This window comes from Ochotona curzoniae, unplaced genomic scaffold, assembly GCF_017591425.1.
Source record: "Ochotona curzoniae isolate NIBS_2020 unplaced genomic scaffold, NIBS_Ocur_1.0 contig_2723, whole genome shotgun sequence".
Lineage (NCBI taxonomy): Eukaryota > Metazoa > Chordata > Mammalia > Lagomorpha > Ochotonidae > Ochotona > Ochotona curzoniae.
The window spans coordinates 27,636,788-27,656,109 of NW_024465573.1; the positions used below are offsets into that span (position 1 = coordinate 27,636,788).

General features: G+C 41.8%; 1 protein-coding gene across 4 annotated transcripts in view; it reads right to left on the minus strand.

Moving 5' to 3' along the window:
• The window catches only part of FAT3 (FAT atypical cadherin 3), a 475,200-nt gene that overhangs the window by 167,768 nt on the left and 288,110 nt on the right, over positions 1-19,322 (minus strand). For all 4 annotated transcript variants that reach the window (XM_040977305.1, XM_040977303.1, XM_040977306.1 and 1 more), the window contains exon 3: positions 8,521-8,582. In XM_040977305.1, the coding sequence (XP_040833239.1) occupies positions 8,521-8,582 (62 nt within the window). The remainder of the gene's footprint in view (positions 1-8,520; positions 8,583-19,322) is intronic.

Here is a 19,322-nt window from a genome sequence, read left to right on the forward strand (position 1 = left end):
GGACCTACCCAGATCCAAGTGAAGAGCCTTCAGTTGGCATTGCTCTACTGATCAGAGCTCAGATTTAAGGGGGAGCAAAACAAATGCAACTTTTCACACATAGGTAAATCAGAGGTGGTTATTTCTGGAATCAAAGTTTTTTTCCAGGTATGTCTTCTTGTGTAAACATGTGCCTGCAAATTTTTAACTTGGAGGCTAACCAGGCACACAGATAAGTTAAAAAGAACTTGCTAGTGAGAAACAAAGCAGACAAAACGCCCACACAACTTTTATGTAATCCAGGGACCCAAGGCCACTTCTCACTTCCATATGCAGAGCTGGTGTCAAGCCAGTGCTCAGTGGAGATTCTAACCGAACCCCCACAGTCCATCATTTTCTGACTCAGCAGGATCTCCCAAGAATCCAGACATGGGCTTTTTTATTTTTTATGGACCTATTTGGAGAAGATGAATAGAAACATCTAATTCTATTCCACAAAATAAATGAATTACTTTGTTGTAAGTAGATTACAAATTATGAAACATGTACTTTGACAAGAAATCTTCCTTTCTATCAAATGTTACAAAACTGAAGCTGGTTCTTACTCTGTTTTTAAAAAGTGGAGTTAGCAGCATTCACTATAGGCAGATTTGGCATACAAATCTGATTTCCTTTAAATTGCTTTCTGAAAAACACATAAAATTTCTGGTGCTATTGGGGTAACCTCCATCCCCACCATCACGGCCATACCTGCTGCTTACCAGGCAACTGTGAAGGTTACAGGAGAGAGCCATCACACCATCTCCCCATCTTATTCCCTCCTACACACAGCCACAACCTTCTCTCAATTACCTGCCCAACCCTGTGGACACCTTGCAATCTTCATTTTGATGGTATTAACTCTGATATTAATATTTGCTTTAAAAATTCTGTTTGTATGGTTTTGATTCAATATTTACTCTAATCAATTGGGAATACTAAGTGGTACAGCTGCAATTCACATTGCTGGAATGATGCAAAAAGGAAAATTCTTGAGGGTCCACACCAACCTGCACCATCTTCTGGAATTAGGAATGGCAAATTTCATGCTCACCCTATAGGCAAACCAGCATCACCACTGCCATTGCCACTGCTTCGGCCATCCCCACCATGATTGTCATTGCTATCATGGCCACTGCTGTTCCTGCAGCAGAACCACTACCACCACCAATTCTCATTTATCTGAGTATCAAAGCTCACCCCTTGTCTAGTATGGTGAAATCTTCATGGAAAATTAAAGAATTTAAAAAAAATGTGTTTCTGGGCATGAATGATTCCTGTGAGTCTAGCGAAGTGAGCTGCAAAGCACCTGCTGAGAAGACTACAGGAATGGGGCAGCTAAGAAATCAGGTAGCCAGGAGTGTTCAGTGCATGTGGAGAATTCTAACCTTGGGGGATGCGTTTTCCTTGGCATAGGAAGCATGGAAATGATGGTGCTTAGATGGAAGTCTCCTTTTCTCATGTTTTAATTGTAACTGTCACAGTCCCCTTAGTGAGGTATGATGCATTTCTCTAGGCTTATGAGGTGGTGGAGTCTAAGGTAGGCCAAGAAATATAATATGGTTGCTTTGTTTGCTACAATTATCACAAGAAAGTACCCTAGACAGAGTGGTTTTACATGATGGGACTTTGTGTTTTTAACAATTTTGGAGGTTTGGAGTATGAGATTAGACTATTGGTAGAATTAGATTCTTATGAAGCCTTTCTCCTTGGCCTAGAGATGGCTGTCTTCTCTGTGTCTGCTTGTGGCCTTCACTCTGTACCTACTTGTGTCTAACTTTACTTCAAGTTCACCAGCCACAACTGGATTAGGGTCTATCCTAATGACCTTGGTCAAATTTATTGACCTCTCCGAAGACCCTATGTTCAAATTTTAGTCTCAATCTGAAGTGTCAGACTTTAGGATTTAGACATGTAGATTCTGGAGAGATATCCATCAGTCCATAACAGCTGCTCTAGAGGCACTTGCTGCTGGAATCTATGCAGGGACCTGAAGTGTGGGCCAGCATTCTCTCAGGTGGACCCTGTCCTGGCGTTCAGTGTCACCAGCAGGCTGAGCTCTGTTGAGACCGTCCGGTATGTCCAGACTGGGTCACTACTAAAAGTGCTGAGTCCCAGGCTCTGAAAAAGAACCAATATGGTGACAGATGGACAGTCAAAGATCGTAAGTGGAGATCTCCTCCTTTCAGGCACACAGACATCAATCCCTTAGGATGGGCTGAGCTTTCATGTGGTCCATCTGTTACTATACGAAGGACAGAAGCACTCTGTCACACTGCAATGTGCTGACAGACGTTCAGAGTCATTTCTCTATTTGGCACAATGGCTCAGTGGCTTTATCTTCACCATGCATGCACCAAGAATCCATATGGGCACTGGTTTGTGTCCCGATGTTCTACTTTCCATCCACTTTCCTGCTTATGGCCTGGGGAAGCAGTAAAGGATGGCCCAAGCTTTGGCATCCTGAACTCCTGTGGGAAACCTGGAAGAAGCTCCTTGTTCCCGGCTTTGGATTTGCTCAGCTCTGACCATTTTGGCCACATGGGGAGTGAATTAGTGGATGGAAGACCTTTCTCGCTGTCTCTTTATCTCTGTAAATCTGTCTTTCAAATAAAAATAAATAAATCTTAAAATAAAAGTACAAAGGGCCATCGCTGTTCCAGAATTAGAAGACCCAAACCCAAGATCATCCCATGAAAGGATATACAATGTTGGGACCCTCTCTTGTTTAGGTCTCTATCTCCATCTGCATAAAGGGAAGGATGCAGTTTGGATGACATGCAAGCAAAACAGCCCTTTGATTACAAGACATACAGCTGCTAAACGAGTTAACTTCCTAGATAATCATCAGAGCTTCTTACTCTAATAGAACTTGGTCTGAGAATCAAAGAAAAATGTCTGGCAGCTAATGCCTACTCACTCCAATAGCATAACCTTGGTGCCTAGGCCAAAGTCGGCCCAGGATAGGCTATTTGAGGAAGGGAGAGAAGCCAGAAAGAACAAATTTTCACTGATGGCACTGAAGTTGATATAGCAAGAATGTGAACAGTAAGGATAAGAAGGTGTGGTCAGGAGAAAAGGAATGGAAGGAAAGGCTTCAGTGTATTCAGGAGGTTTGTCACCTGCCATTAATTGGTCATATTTAAGTGTGATATTCCCCTGGGAGCTCTGCAATACAGAGCAATGATGACTTTTCCATCCGAGGTAGGGAGTTGTGGGTGGTGCTCTCTTTATGCATAGAAACCCCAATGCTTTTTAGGACTTATTGATGCTTTCTGCAGAGTTCTTTGAGCCAAGAGAAGAGCCTCATTAGAGGAAGTTCTATATTTCTTGGAGTTAAATTATGAAAATATAGACTTTTTAATGGGTTGAAAGAGGCCTACAATTCTTCTCCAGCAGCAACTACCATCATTTCAAAAGTAGATGTTTACCAAAGTAAGAAACCACGAAGGATGTGCACTCACTGAAGAAATCAATTTGCATCCTCAGGCAAGAGGAAATGCTATAAAAACTTACTGAAGAGCAGTATTTTTTCCTTAGAAAATATAACCATAAAAAGGATGAGAATTTCAGATAGGGGGAAAAAGAGTCACATGAGTTGTGTCTCACACTGGAAGATGGATGAGTTTGTTAAAGGATAGATACTAAATAATATACATGCCTATTGCCCGAGCATATTCTTCTGTAATGTGTTTTGATATTTACACCTACTTCACTGTAAAAGCTTAGTGCAATCTCAGAGCTGTTCCAAGTTATATGTTCACATGCAACATCATTTCTCATCTGCTGTCTTTATACTGGTTACTGGGCCTTGTCATCTTTTTTGATTTGCAAATAAAACACTCTCTGTTCTCTCTGGGAGACTTTTCTCAGAGCCAACCCACTCTGAACAGAGAAGCATTTCAAGATCAAAAGAGAGGCAAAATAATACTTTTTTCAGCAAGGAAGATAAAGATACACACATAATTCAACCAGGACTACAGGATTTAAGTAGATATATCATTTAAGAATAATTGCACTGCCATAAACCCTTCAAACTACGGGAGCTAATAGAGGAAAAAGAAAGAGAATTGATAATATGTTGAGGAAGGAGAGATGGGGGTGAGGAAGGAGGAAGGAAAATGGGGTATGTATGCTAGACCCTCTATACAGGTTGTCCATGGAGCAGGTATTATCAAACAATTCTATTTCACAGATAAGCAAAGAGGACAGAAGCTAATTTAACATGGGCAAGCTCACATAGAAAGGAAGAGGTGCAACAATCTCTTTTTTGTCTCTAAACTTGTGGTCTTTTTGTTATATGCTCCTAGAGGCTTCCCCATGATCTCATTTAAGGATGAGATAGGTTTATTGAGTGTAACCATCCATTCATGCTGATTTTATTGAGTGTCTGCTGTTTTCTGGGTACAGATCCAGAAGCTCTGAATCCCAAGACCTGAACTCAGCCTGTGCTGATCAGCAACCTGTCCTGCCTAACACATGACATTCTCTGTACTCCTGGTCATTTCGTTTCCTTATGCCAAACATTGGGCAGGAATTGATATCTTCATTTTACAGATGAGGCTGGAAGTGTTTGTCATTTTGTGAGCAGTACCACAAATAATCTCAAGCCTGCTTGAAATCAAACTTCAAGCTTTCCCATATTACCTCCATGCACTATCATGAAAAATCCAATGTTATGCCAGCAGAAGGCTTAATCAGGTATTTAAGTAGCCAAGAAGAAACACTATATTCAACTGATTGTGCTACAAAAAGGGTTAGTGCAATTATTTCCCTGATGTGTTCTCTGACAACGAAGCTATCAGGGCTAATGTCATAACCACTAAGCTTGAACGTTCATTCACTATTTCATTTACTTGTCCATCATTAGTTACATATGTGTACGATGGAATCTCTGCTTAAATTATAACTGGCTAGCAAGAAATACATATGATGTTGAGTAACCTGAAAATCACATCCTTTCATGTTTTGTATAAGGAGAGAAGATCAAGCCAATATTTTGCCATAACAGACTTGTAAACCAGGCAAGCGTTAACACTTAGAAGTCACAAAGAAGCATAAGCTTTTCCTTGTGAATGTTCTTGCAGCTCTCGGCTGCTCTGGTTGCTTTAGCAAGTCCTTTGGATTCTGATAATGACAACTCTCCTTTTATAGTCACAGACTGAAGGCAAATGTTCTGCAGAATCAAAAATCCCTACAGCCTGCACACAATCAAGCTACATACCTTAAACCAATGTACAGTGGACCACAGTGAACAATTAAAGTGCTCTACTATGGAAAGAGCAAACCACAAACAAGTCTTTCACATCCTCCCGGTTACTTATTCAGAAGTGAACCTTCTGAGTCAGCTTCTAAATAAGCCCTTTCAAGAAGAGTCAATTTTACTTTATTGGACAAGAGAGAGATGAAACCAGGTCAGAAGGTTAACCTGAGTTTAAGAGGAGCACAAGGTTATCTTGGCAATTAAAGGCTCTCCAGGAGGTTAATTACCCACACCCAGCCCTTACAAATCACAGAACATATCAGCAGTTAACAGAAACCCATGTTCAATAGAGAATTCTGGTCTGTACTCTCAAAGATATTGTATCACTTCTTTTTTTACAGGTTTAAGTTATTCCTCCCTTGATCCATCCAGGAAAAAAAAATGAAGATTGTACAAAGTGTTGCAGGAATGGTATCCAGAACCAATACAATGTAGCTGGCATCGGAGAGAGGAAGACAGTGGGAAGGTGACGAGGAGAAGGCAGGGAGCAACGGAGAGGGAGGGAGGAAAGAGAAGAAGAGAGAGGGAGAGAGGAGAGAGAATATGAGTGGGTTAGTAGTCGGGAGGACAAAAGGGAGGGCAGGCAGGACAGACAGTTCAAGGTCTGCTAGTGTCAGAAGTCAGAGCAAGAAATTTGCTAACTGTGACAGCACACATAATGGGCACTCCTGGGACCAGTGTAGAGCAATGGAGTGCTGTGTAGGAGGACAAGCAATGGGATTAAGGTGACCTACAATTTCCAAAGCCTGCACTTCACAAAGTTTGGAAAAGCTCATTTCTCCCTGCTGCCTGGAATGAAGATGAGGTCTGCATTGGAAACTCCTTTCTTGACCCGCAGTCCTCCCCCTCATCTAGATCACCATTGCCTCTAAGGTGGATCTCTATGGAAGCCCTGCACAGTCTCCCCACTGCCCCTGGTGTTAGGTCCCAACCCAACACTGACACTACAATGACAAACACATCTGTCATCCCTGCTTCATGGTTTTCCAGCACATTTCAGGAAAGAAAAAAACAATCAGAATGCTCAAAGGAGTCCCCTTTGTTTTCTTGATTTCCTGCCATTCTCTTTGCACCCTTATAGCCTTCCTTACGTGGGCTGTGGTTCTGTCCCTTGGTCAGAGCTCTGATATCATTACCTACCGCCTGAGATTCTCCTGTCTGGCCCATGCCATCCCCCAGTCAGGCACTGTTATATTCCATTCTGTCCTCAGAGTTCCCCTAAGTTACAGCAACTTTTCACTTGTCATGTGTTCCCCTACACTTCCTGCTCACTCTGTATTGGCTGTGTGTATGGCAGTTCCTGGGGCACAGGCTGAAGCTCCTAGTTCCCACATGGGGCTCCTTCTGCATTTCAGCTGGTTAGAAGAATTATCTTTCCTCAAATGTAGAGATGATTATGTGTATAGCTCAATGAGTAGCTATTTAGCAGTGAATTCTGGAGTGAATGTTTTACACTGATTTTATAGCTTGATTCCCCAACAACCCTGTAATGCTTTTAATGGCTATACCAGTGCAGTTTATACCAAGTGTTGAGAATTGACATAGATCCCTGTCTGTGATATTCTAAAGTATGTATTATTTCACGCCTTTATGTTAAATCTGTAAGCCGGTGTAGGCAGGTGAGAGCCCAAAGAGTGCTCTAGGGAGGGAAATCCATACACTTGAAAAAACATGCTTGCTTCTTTCTCCTACCACAAGTGCACCCAGCAGCCCAGCGGACTGCACCACATCTCTCCTTAGGACATCAGCTTGCCAGGGACAAGTAGGACATCAACTTGCCAGGGACAAGGCAGAAGGTGATCTCAGCCAGATTTGTAGCTAATGAGTCAGTCTCCCTCACTCCTGCTGGGAGGTAATGGATTCAACTATCTGAGAAGGCAGTCTCTCCAGGCGTCCTAGACTCAACTTCTGGAAAGGAAAGAAGCACATAAATATAATATAAGGTGTTATTATTCTGGTGAATGTACTCTAATCCTGGACCAGTTAGGGACTGCAGCCTATTAATACAACTTTGAAAAAAATTATGGTAATTATTTTTTTGGCAGCCTGAAGTCTTTTATCTTTATGAGATGATAGCAATGTTTTAAAAGGATTATCATTGTGCTACGGGATAATAATGAGGATGATCCTTTATTATGTAAAATGCTTTCAGAGTTTTAAAAATACTTTGATTCAGAATGTGAGGTTTGCTCTTAATAGCGATCCTTTGAGCTTCATGGAGTTGAAATGATTTGCTACATTGCACGGCAGGGGAAACTGAGTTTCAGGACAATGGAACAACACTGACCAATCTTTAGCCAAATCCTGTCAGGGAACTCCAAGACTCAGATGTGCTGACTTCCAAGTCCAGCGTTTCTTAAATGAGCCACTACTAGTAAACTGATTTAAAGGAGGACGAAGGGGCGGTATTATTACATTTGAAGCATATGCTTGCCATGTGTGAGTGTGTGTGTGTGTGTCTTTGTCAGCAGAAACAATGGACTGAGTTTAAGTTGTGGCTAAGGACTAAATGATTATCTTAGAAGCATAGACACATTACAAACTCTTAACACATCTTAAGCTACAAACATTGCCATCCATTCAATGTCACGTTACCCTTACACCACAGCATCAAACAAGCACCCAGACTTGAAGCTCGTCAATAAAGACACACAACACATGTAGAAAGCTCTTTCCTATCTATTTTCTCATTCCTTGCTTCATGGTGTTTTCTTCCTGTCTCCAGGAATCATGGTCTCTGAGTTTATATTGCAGTTGTTTCTGTCTTCATGAGTTATGGGAGCACGTTTTACGATTTCAGAAATAGTTATCTTGGGCAGTGAATCAACAAGCCACCTTCTCCTCCCCAACCCTCTTCCCAAGAAAAGCAGCGAGTGGGAGATGATGAGTTTCCTCCCAGGGATGCCCTTCACTTTAACTGCAGCACTGTGTCTCTTCCCCTTCTCACAGTGGGCCATGCTGGCTCAGGGCCTCAATTCTCTCTTCTGATTGCTGACAGAAGCAGAGATGCTCACACACCTGCCTGTGCTCAGCAAAAGGCAAAGGCTGCTGCACCACCCCTGCGTACAGGAGAATCAGGATTGAAACACACCAAAAATCACCACATTCCGAACCAATTAGCCTCAGAGACATATCTTAGTTCTGAAACCTGCTGTTCAAACACAGAAAGCTCATGTTTATGTCGAAGGACATGGAAGTTTAGAGAGAGCCCGTTTTAATAGCTACCTCTATGTGCTTACCTCCAGAAAATGTTCTGCCTGCTGCTCTCGGTCCAATTTCCTTGAAGTTGTTGTAATGAGACCTGTGTAGAAATCAGAATATTTGACTTTTAAATATGCCGGGTAAGTAGTTTACTGAATATGGGAAACAAGTCTGCTTAAAGAAAAAGCATAGGAAACAATAACTTCATCTCCTGTGACAATCAAAGTAGTCTCAGAATTCATTCCTAAACCAAATTTATGGAGAAAACTTGAAACAATTTTTCCCTTTTGCTTGCCACAGTTAAGGTATTGTAATCACTTTGGGGATATAAAAACTCACTAAAGCCCCATTGTTTTTCTGATAATGAGGAGTTTCAATGATTCATTTACATATGCCTGAAATTCTACAGTGGGAACCTCATTAAAGATTTCAGAGTCCTTGAACAATTAATAGGCTGTTGATGCTGATTAGAACCAGGCTATGAAACAGTGCCTCCTTACTGAATCTTTGTATGAGTCTATAACTTTTGTTATCTACTGACAAAGATGATTATTTCTGTAATAACCAGTTGTATACATACTTTGTTCAAATTTAATAACACTTATATACCTCAAGATTTAATTATATCATTTTATCTTTTTCTGTGTTTAGACCTTTATACAAAATAAGTTCTATGTAGAAAATATCTATCCTTCCTTCCAAATGAGTTTTCCCTAAACGACTCACCCCTTTGAGTTTAAGGACAAAGACAAGGGAGTGGGAAGACCCCATTACAAGGCTTCCCAGCGTATCGTACCAATTTGTTCTTTGCAGGCTGTTTCATATTTATGTCAAATAGCAATTAGGAGGTCAAGTTTATTTTCCATTTTCTCAATTCTATAAAGTCCCTGCAGAAGGTATGGAGTGTTCTGACTGACAAGGCAAAAAGCCCAAGAAACTCATCAGAAAAGTTTCCTGCCCATGCTGGCAAAGTATATTACAACAGGGAAAAGGCTTTTCACCCAGATCTGCTGAGGAGCTGATGCCCTCCAGCACCTGTCTATGGCACAAGTGGTAGACAGAAGTACATGGATTTGAGAGAACGCCAAAGAAGCCACGTGTGGTTAACTGCTCCCTGTAACCTTCAAAATAACATCCAAGCCACAGGGTGGCCCCACTCATCAACACCCGTGAACTCCCGGTGGGAGGCGAGGGGAAACGTTGGCTTCCCTTGCACAAATGATGCTCGGTCCTTGCCTTCATTCTGGAATGGCTGTGTCACCCACACATTTTCACTTTTCAAACTGTCACCTGACAACTTACAGGTCTATATTTTGTACAGGGCGTGGAGTACTGCTATGATTTATGAGCATCGTGCATAACTGTCAAGTGGATTAATATTTCTATCAATTACCACATTATTGTCATGAGAACTTCGAAATTATTAGCAACTTTGCAATGCTCAACATACTGTTTTCAACTATATTCAACATACACTTTTTTTTCAAATTTGCTTCAGTTCTAGCCTTCACTGACTAATTTTAATAGGGCCTGGGGCTTATCTGATATGCTCCCATGGAACCAATGTACTCTGCCCTGTACTATAACCCTTTACTCGCATGCCTGTAGTTTCCACTAGGCAACAGATGGGATTACTGCCTGGCAAGGGCCTGCCCTTAAATTCAGAAACTCTGGCTCTGATCTAGTTCCCTACCTGAAAAATACAACAAGAACTCATCAATGCTTGTTACCAAAAATTGTCATGGAAAGGATCTATTACATTCAAATGTTCAGTTCTTCTATCAACTTGGAATGTGTTTGGTTTGGAAGCCCTGGCCTTGTCTGTGGATGGTAATGGTGTGTGACATTTCTATTCATTACATGAATGGGTGGATGCCAGATATTCTTGGATATAAAGGTAAACCATCATCAGAGATGGTAGAAAGAACACTATGCAAGAGTTCCAAAGAAGAGCTCCAAAGTGCTTATGGTAATTCCCTGGAAACTTGACATTGGTCTGTTCCTCCATTCCATCCCTCATTTACTGCATCTCAAGCTCTTTGATAAGGCCTGAACCAGCTTCTGATTCTGTCAGGAAGGCATCATCCAATTCCACTACCCCTTGTGGGAGCTCACTAGGACTACCTGCTGTTGAGAGAAACGACAGAGCTTCTCTAGTCTTTTGGGCTCAGTGTATGTGCATCTAGGTAGGCAAGTAAGGAAGAGAGCAGATAATGGGTGAGTGCCACTTTGGGTGGAGGTAATGAAGGAATAACAGGGCACAAAGTTTGCTGATTCCTATTGTTACAGGTCTGTGGGGTCCGAATGGCAGGCCCCTAACATGCCATCTGTCACTTTCATTTTCAGGCCATTATTTCTGACAGGCTGATATGTCACTGAGGCTCTTTCCAAGCCAGGAATGGCTGGTAGGGTATGCCTGTGTACAATAGGGTACCCTCTGGTAGTGGAGGCTATGTGATGCTTGTTACATCGGGGCTATACGTGGGGTGAAAGGCTGTGGACCTTAACCCTGCAGCTCTTCACACATGAAGAATCAGGGCCTCTGCCCTCTGTCTTCTGAGAGCCATCCTGTTGCTGCAGACCTGCCCACCAGGGTCATGGGATTCCTGACCCCTGGGGTATGACTGTGCACGTCAAATTCTCTCCCGACAGTTCTCAGCACAAGTCCTTGGGGTATCCACTTTTGCCTTCACAGCAACCATGTGTGACTGGGAAAACAGTGTGGTCTCCTCTTCAATTCCCATTACCATGACCTGGAAGCATTTATCACATCCATAGATTCCATATATGTGTGCAACTACAAAAAGTTCATGGGAAATGGTGTTAAAGATTAAGTGTATCTTGGTGCACACATTTTTTGAGATTCATAGGTGTTCTTTTTCATGACATATACTTTCATGCACTTTAAGCAGGCTGTAGATATGCATGGATTTTAGTTTTTTGTGAGATAAGAAGCTTCCTTTTTCATCGTCTTCTCCATAATTTCCTGTAGATAAAGACTCAGGCTCCCTGAAATGTCTGAAAGAACACACAGGACAGTACCCTGAAGGTGTGATAAAGCTAAGCAGTTTGTTTCTAGGACAAAAATGTAGCAAATCTGCAGGGTTTCCTACCACCTTTGCTTCCAGTTATATAAGGTAAAAGGTCAAAAATAGATATAAGGCAAAAACAGAACCAACAGGAAAACAGATGAGGTGGGTGGAGGATAGAGGGGACCTGGGAGGGATATATGGTTTCTTTGGGGGGGATGGTGAAAATATGAAGTTTATGATGATGGATGCAGAATCATATAGTTCGAAAACCATCAAATCCTCGACCTTAGGTTGGTAAATATTGTTGCCTATGAATCCCATATCAATACAACTGAAAGACCTCGGCAGGAAATCATAGCTCTTGCTTTTTAGGGTGCTTTTTCTAACTGCTTCAATAATGATTCATCATTGCTCGACAAGCTGTCTGTTGTTCAGGCAGTTCCTGGCCTGGTTTGTTGCCTTCAGAAGGGGCAGCAGTGTGGCTCTGAGACCTTGCAAGGCTTCACTACTGCATCTGGAGGTCATGTTACCAGCTGTGTGGCTGGGGTATTGGGCTTTTTCCATGGACGTCTTTAATTGCTGTACAACATTTCATCTGTAAGGAACTTTATTCATGGCTTTTCACTACTGCAGAACCCAGAGCTCCTTGCAGTAGAGTAACTGGGTTCCCAGACCCAGTTAACTTTAAACAAGTATGGCCCAGGGAAATCTAACTGCTGCTCCTCCCCCACCCCACTCTGTTGCTGGAAATAGTGGTCTGGTGTCAGGGGAAGGAGCACATACTGCAGCTCTGAATAGTAAAAGTAAAGTGTGTGTCCATGACCTGTTGACAGCCATTTTTGAAGGACAGCAACATACTAAGACATGGATACATTTCCCTTAAGTGAAAGGAATGCAATTGGGGTTAAAGCAATTGATCTTTATACATGACTAAAGAGCATCTGACAAATTTGACCTGTCCAAACCATTACCATACAGACATCTCTAAAAACTTTTTCTGCCCTTTTACATTTTAACACATTTTTTTTGTGTTTGGAATAGGCAAGTGTTTAAGAACACTTGAATGAATGACCTATCAATATACAAATAATTAGCATAGAAATCAGGCAGGTAGGAAGAAAATGAGATGAATGTGATCATCTGCACCCATGGATATCAGCAACACAGACAAAACGTACTTTCTGGGTTAAAGCAATTACTAATAGCTGTTTGTACCACCAAAAAATAAACCTTGCTATGAAGCCAAAGAGAGCTAAGATGGGAGAAGTTTTCTTTCTTCTAAAAAGACATACTTAGGATAAGCTGTGGTACCTCAGCAGCACTGTCATTTAAACAGGTATATTTATTATATATATTTATATGTTTAAATATATATATTTATATATGTTTAATATATATATATATAAAGAGAGATATCAATCTTCCACCAGTTCATGAATTCTTCAAATGCCCATTGCAACTAGAGCTTGGCTCAAGCCAAGGAACCATGAACTCCAAATGAATCTCCCATGTGGGTGGCAAGGACTCAAGTACAGTTGAATCTCCCATGTGGGTGGCAAGGACTCAAGGCAGTTGTATTAGAAGCAGAGCAGTTGGGTCTCAAACCAGATACTCTGATGTGGAAAGCATGTGGCCCAGATGCTTAACCCACTGTGCCATAATGCCCTCCACTGTTGATACTTAGTGTCAGAAAAGAATGAGCGAGCCATCTCCCACAGTGCAGAGGAATCCCTAAACATTACAAGTGCTGGGTGACTCTGCGTTTTGCAAGTTGTTTCAGCTGAATGCCTTTGGCCTGAGGATAGAGAAAGAGGGTAAAACAAAGCATGCTCCTTTTTCATCCTCTCTGACTCATCTCAATGGAAGGCAAGCCCACTCTATAATCTAGCAAATAAGAGGCGTGTATATCACACATGTAACTGTAGATCCAATGGGTGCACTAAATAGGGCAATGACATGATGAAATTCAATTCCAAAGAGAAATCATGGGCATTTGAATGTGGTTTGGAGATATACACAAACACATCATTTGAAATAATTACATATGCAAACCTCCAATTTTAAGAAGGGAGTCATGCCAGTCCTAGTGAATGATTCTAAATAAGCTGGGGGGAGGGGCACATATGGCTGAAACCACGCAATTACTTAAAAATGGCCACTTTGAATTATTTGTTGTGGAGAATGTAGACTCTAACAATCTCCTGCCTGAGAAACAGTCAAAGCACGAACATGTGGATGCCTGCTCAATGATCTAAGGAGTTATGGTCAGAGCCATGATACTTATAAGAATGCCATCTTCGCCCTGATTTTTGTCCCTGTGGGTGTCTTCAGTTACAGTGTGTCATCTACTGCCATGGCATTCACATTTCCTCTAAGTGCTACTGGAATCGGTGACAGATCTTAGCTATCTCACTATAATTCCCCAAGACTGCTGGAAGCTGGGTTTGATATTAAAAAATAAAGTAGAATGATCAGTCTTGAAAGCTACAATGGGAGTCTTCTCTCTGTGTTTGACATGCCCTATTTCCTCTGCTTTCCATTTCTCCCTGCCTACCACCAGCTGCCTGGCAATTCCCTCACCAACCTTCCAGGGAACCCTCTTCATCCTTCCTCCTCTGGTGCACCGTCTATGACCTTCCATTGTTTCTGCCTGTACTCCATAGTTTTCTAAGGGCCAAGACTTGGGGGCAGTACTTGTCTCAGTCTCTGAATATAAATATTAGATTTTATAACATCCAGCTTAATTATTTATTAGCACCAGCCCTCCTTCAGGAGGCAAGTGAAAAGGTGGTAACTAGATCTTTCTTGTGCTCCTGGAGTTGCAAGCAGAACACAATGAGGCTCCACAGCAACAGCTGAGTGAAGGTGACGACGCAATCTTCCACAAAATCTGGTACTATTAAAAGTCATACAATTGTTCTTCTCCATCATTTCAATAATCTTGAGGTTTCTCCACATTTTTTAGAGGTCACTCGTGCAATTCATGATCATTTCTTTGGGGTACATTAGGAATCACATATTAAAGATTTTTCATGAGATCTTACGCATGGGGGATATGTGATCATTCTATAGTATATCTTGATTTCTAACTAATTTTCTGGGAAAGGTGGGAAAAATAATAATGTAGTGATATCTAACATTTGTTAAGTGCAATGTGCCAGGAAATACATAAATACCACCAAATTACATGGTCTCAATCTCATGATAGCTCAACTGCTACTACATAGTACAAAACAGATTACTTTGGTCTTTTCAAAGTTATTTTTGTTTTTTAATAATTAGCTATATAGTTTCACTTTATTACGGAGACAGAAGGACACAGAAAGACACACTAAAACAGAGAAAAAGAGAGAGGAGGCACAAAACAGTGATATTTCACCCTGTGCTTCACTGCTCAAATGCTTGCAATATTCAGACCTGGGCTAGGCTGAAGTCAAGAGCCAGGAGCTCAGTCGGGGTCCCTGTTGAAGGCAGAGTCCCAAGTAGTTCAGCCATAATGTGCAACCTTTTAGGGTGTGTGCTGGCAGAAAGCTGGGTTCAAGAGTGGACCTGGGATTAAAATCCAGGTCCTCCAAAATGGGATTTAGGGCAATCTAAGCACTGTACTCAACACCCATGCCCACAGTTCCTTTAAACAGATCTAAGTCAAGTCTTTCTCATCAATTCTTTCTTTCACTCTAAAATTTAGAGAAATACAAACAATTTTCCAATCTACTTACAGGGAGAAACCTAAGTTAAATAACTCGCACAAAGTCACCACACACTGTGGCAGGATTCACATTGTGAAGCATTATTCTGCAGTTCTGTCATTGTCTCCTCTACACAAGATGCAGGTGTTGGAAGATTCGCTTGTTTGGGTGCCAAGATGCTTGTCTTCTAGTACTTGCTTTGTTAATAACAGGAGACTTGCGTTCTAGTACTGGCTTTGTCAATAACCATACCTTTTCCTTGGATCTTACAGTTTCCTCACCTAGGAACAGCTTAGCACCTCTCCTCACTGCCAACAGTCTGTAGTAATTTAAAAAGCATTCCCAAGGAAATCATTCTTTTCCTGTTCCTTCACCCGATTGCATTTTCTTCTCAGTGGTCCTTAAGCTTATCGGTACAGGCTTTGGTGGTTCACCAATGCAGGAATAAGTGACTCTGTAATCTGTGGGTGTTCATTTATCCACAAAATCAACACAAATAGTCCATATGCATTGCTTCAAAGGAGGAAAGTTAAAATATCAGTTATCTGGGGCCTGGTGTGATGCCTCAACTGGCTAATTCCCTCCCCCTTGAAGGCACCCAGATCCCATGTGTGTGTTCTGACTGTTGCACTCATCCAGCTCCCTGCTTGTGGCCCAGGAAAACAGTCAAGGACAGTCCAAAGCCTTGGGACCCTGGACCCGCGTGGGAGACCCGGAGGAAGTTCCTGGCTTCCAGCTTCAGACTGGCCTTGCTCCGGCCAGGGTGGCTGTTTGGGGAGCGAACCAGAAATGGAAGATCTTTCTTTTTGTCTCTTCATTTCTCTGTCAATCTGATCTACCTTTTCAATAGAAATAAACAATAAATCTTAAATCAGTTAACTAGAAGTGTGTGTTACTAAATAAGAAAGCCAAATAGACATCTAGGTTATTTGAATTGAATTTGGAGGAAAAAATATAATCTATAAGAGGCAAATGCAAATTTCAGAATTACAGGGAAAATTACAGGTAAGTGAAGACATATATTGGGTCTGTTTTTTTTAAAGAACAACTAAGATGTGTTATTGTACAGCGTAATCTTTCTTAAAAGAGAAGAATAACCAGAGAAAAGAAAACATGCAAGAGCTAAGTCAGCGATGAGGACTTAAGAAGAGATTCTGGACACAGGCCCCTCGGGCTCACTTCCTTGGCGAAGCTACCTCATCAGGTTGAAAGACTTGGAGTTGCTCGATTGAGCACACTGTGCTGCTATTAAAGTTTCTTGAGAAAATCTGACAGGGAAAATCACTGATAGAGCACAGCTAGGAACTTGGAATTTTCCTTATAAACAGTGATTCTAAGATGCTAATGGAAGCTTTACAACACAAAAGTGAGGACGCATTTTTTTACACAAGAGTATGAAGACGCTGCGGGTCAAAAGTGGTTCCTAGCTCTTGGGTTTCTGTAACAGACACACTTCATTTTCTTTTTCTGAAAGCTAAAAAATGGCATTTCCCGATTCAGCCTTCGCAGCAAAGGAAACTGCAGGCAACAGTGCTCTGCCAGAAACCACCTCCCCTTTGGAGTCAGGACTCTGTAACTGCCAAGGTTGTAGAGGGAAAAAGCCAGTTTGTGAAGCGAAGTGTTAGTGTTCACATGCACGCTCACTTCAGGCCCTATGGACAGATGGGGAAGTGTCCAAGCTGGAGAGTTCTGAGGTTCAGGCAAGCCCTGCTCCCTTGTATTACTCATTATAGGTTAGATCAATGAGGGGGCAACTAGGTTAAGGTGAATTGTCATCAGAGTGAAGGATGAGGGAAACAGTAATGAAAATGATTCAAGGTGTAGAATACCTCCTATGCCCAGCACTTCTTTCATGTATACCCGCATATGCACACACGCACACACACACAGCTCCTATCAGATATGCTGCATGCATACTTCACGCTGGAATGCCTGGATAGCTCCCAAACCCATCTGTTCTTTCCTCAAGCTCTCCCCTCATCATCAATCCCCACTGCTTTGCCTCTCAATTGCACTCAGCCCTCAGGCTCAGCTGTCTGATTGGCCTAAATGCAGAGGCATTTATGCACCTGAAGAAGTCTCTAGGCTATTTTTGCTAAACTTTGAATATCATATTGGATTTCTTCAGAGAAATGAAGCTGCAGATGGCAAACCAATATTATGGGAGTTGCATGAAATGATGCCATCTTTAGGTGCCACTACGTAGCATCGATATGTGTGCTCAGATGTGCAATTGGCATATCTCTCTCCCTCCCTCATTCTGCCAGTATTTTCTTTTTGGTGCATAATCCTATAATTCTGAATACTGGATGATTAAAGTAAGAAAGCAGAAGCAGTTGATAGTATAGATGGGTCTTGGAGACAATATGGTCCGGGCAGCATTCTGGAGCACTGGTTGCCATGGACTAACCAGGACTAAAGCTCCAGCTGACTTCCCAGCTTGCCCTCCTAGTCCCACCTTGGCAGCTCCATGGGGCAGTCACTTAGATTCTCTCATTTTTAGCTTCCTCATCTGTAAATCAAAGCTTAGTAAATGAGGTAATCAATTTAAAATCCTTAGCCCAGTTTCTGGCATATCTCAAATGTCCAAATAACAGTGCTCTGGTTATTGGTTCCAACAATAGTGCCTTGTGTAGCATCTGTGTTCAGTGGTGTTACCTGGTTCTCTCAAAGATTCTCATCCAATATTTATAAATACTTGGGCAATACAAATTATAAATTGTCTATGCCTCAACCTGTCATCTGCCAGAACAGGAAATTATTAAATTTTGTTGACAGGATGACATCATAGTCCCTTGATGTTCAGGTTGTGACATGATGACATCATAGTCCCTTGATGTTCAGGTTGTGACATGTAATAGCCTCATGAATTTTACCTTGGAACTAGTTATAAATGCAAAACTGTGGGAAGGGTATTTTAAAAATTCATTTATCTCAAAGGTCCAGTTGCAGAGAGTGAAGGAGAGAGAGAGATCTTCCATCTGATGCTCCACTACACAAATGCTCACACTGGTCAGGGATGGGCCAAGTCAAACACAGCAGCCAGGAACAACTTCTGGGTCTTCTCTTTGGGTGCAGGAGCTGAAACATGTGGACCAAAGCCCAGGCACATTAACAGGGGATTGGATTGGAGCAGAGCAGCCAGGATAGAAACCAGTGCCCATGAGAGATGCTGGTGTTGCAAGTGGTGACGCCTGATTCCAGTCCCAGCTACTCTGCTTCTTATCCAGCTTTCTACTAACATGACCCTGAGTGGCAGGCAATGATGGCACAGCACTTGGATTCTAACACACGTGTGGTAGACCTAGATGAAATTCCTGACTCTTGACTTCAATCTGCTACAGTCTTGGCCATTGTGTGCATTTGTGGGGTGGGCCAGCAGATGGAAGATTCTCTGCTTTTCAAATAAAATGAAAAATGAAAAAAAAAATAAGGAACTCTACACTCCAGCAAAATAGGTGATCTGGATGTAGACTTATACTTTGAAAGCTTGATTCTAGGTTGCTGCTGGTTTTCAAACTTGGTTGTGCACTGGAATCATCTGGAAAGTTTCTAAAAACGATACTATAATTCTAATCCCAGAAATTCTCAAATGGTTTTGGGGCCTGTCATTTAAAAATGTTCCAGGTGAGTTTATTATTCTGCCAAGAATGAGAATCATTGTACATACAATTTTCCTCCTTTCTATTATGGAGTCAATTTTTGGCTTATCTAAATGATCTAGTTTTCCCATGATGAGCACCATTCAAAAATATAAAAGAATTAAGATGTCAATAAAATGAAGGTACTTGGAACACAGTCTACTGCATTTTCTTCTCTGAATTTCAGAAAGTTCCACTTTGAATCTTCGCAGCAAAGAATTACATAGCTGTAGCTCCCACGTTTGTTTTGACTTCAGACCTCACACATGCTTCCTGCCTTCCCCTACCACACTGGTTCACCCGAGCCACAGCAACACTTCTCCCTGACATCGTTTCTCTCCATCACTTCTCCCATCGTTTCTCTCCATGCCTCTAGCATTCACCCTGCCTCACCTGCTGTCACTCCCAGGATCCCTCAGCAGATAGACAAAACAACCTCCATAGCGATGCTCTTTGTTTTAATAAACCACAGAGGCAT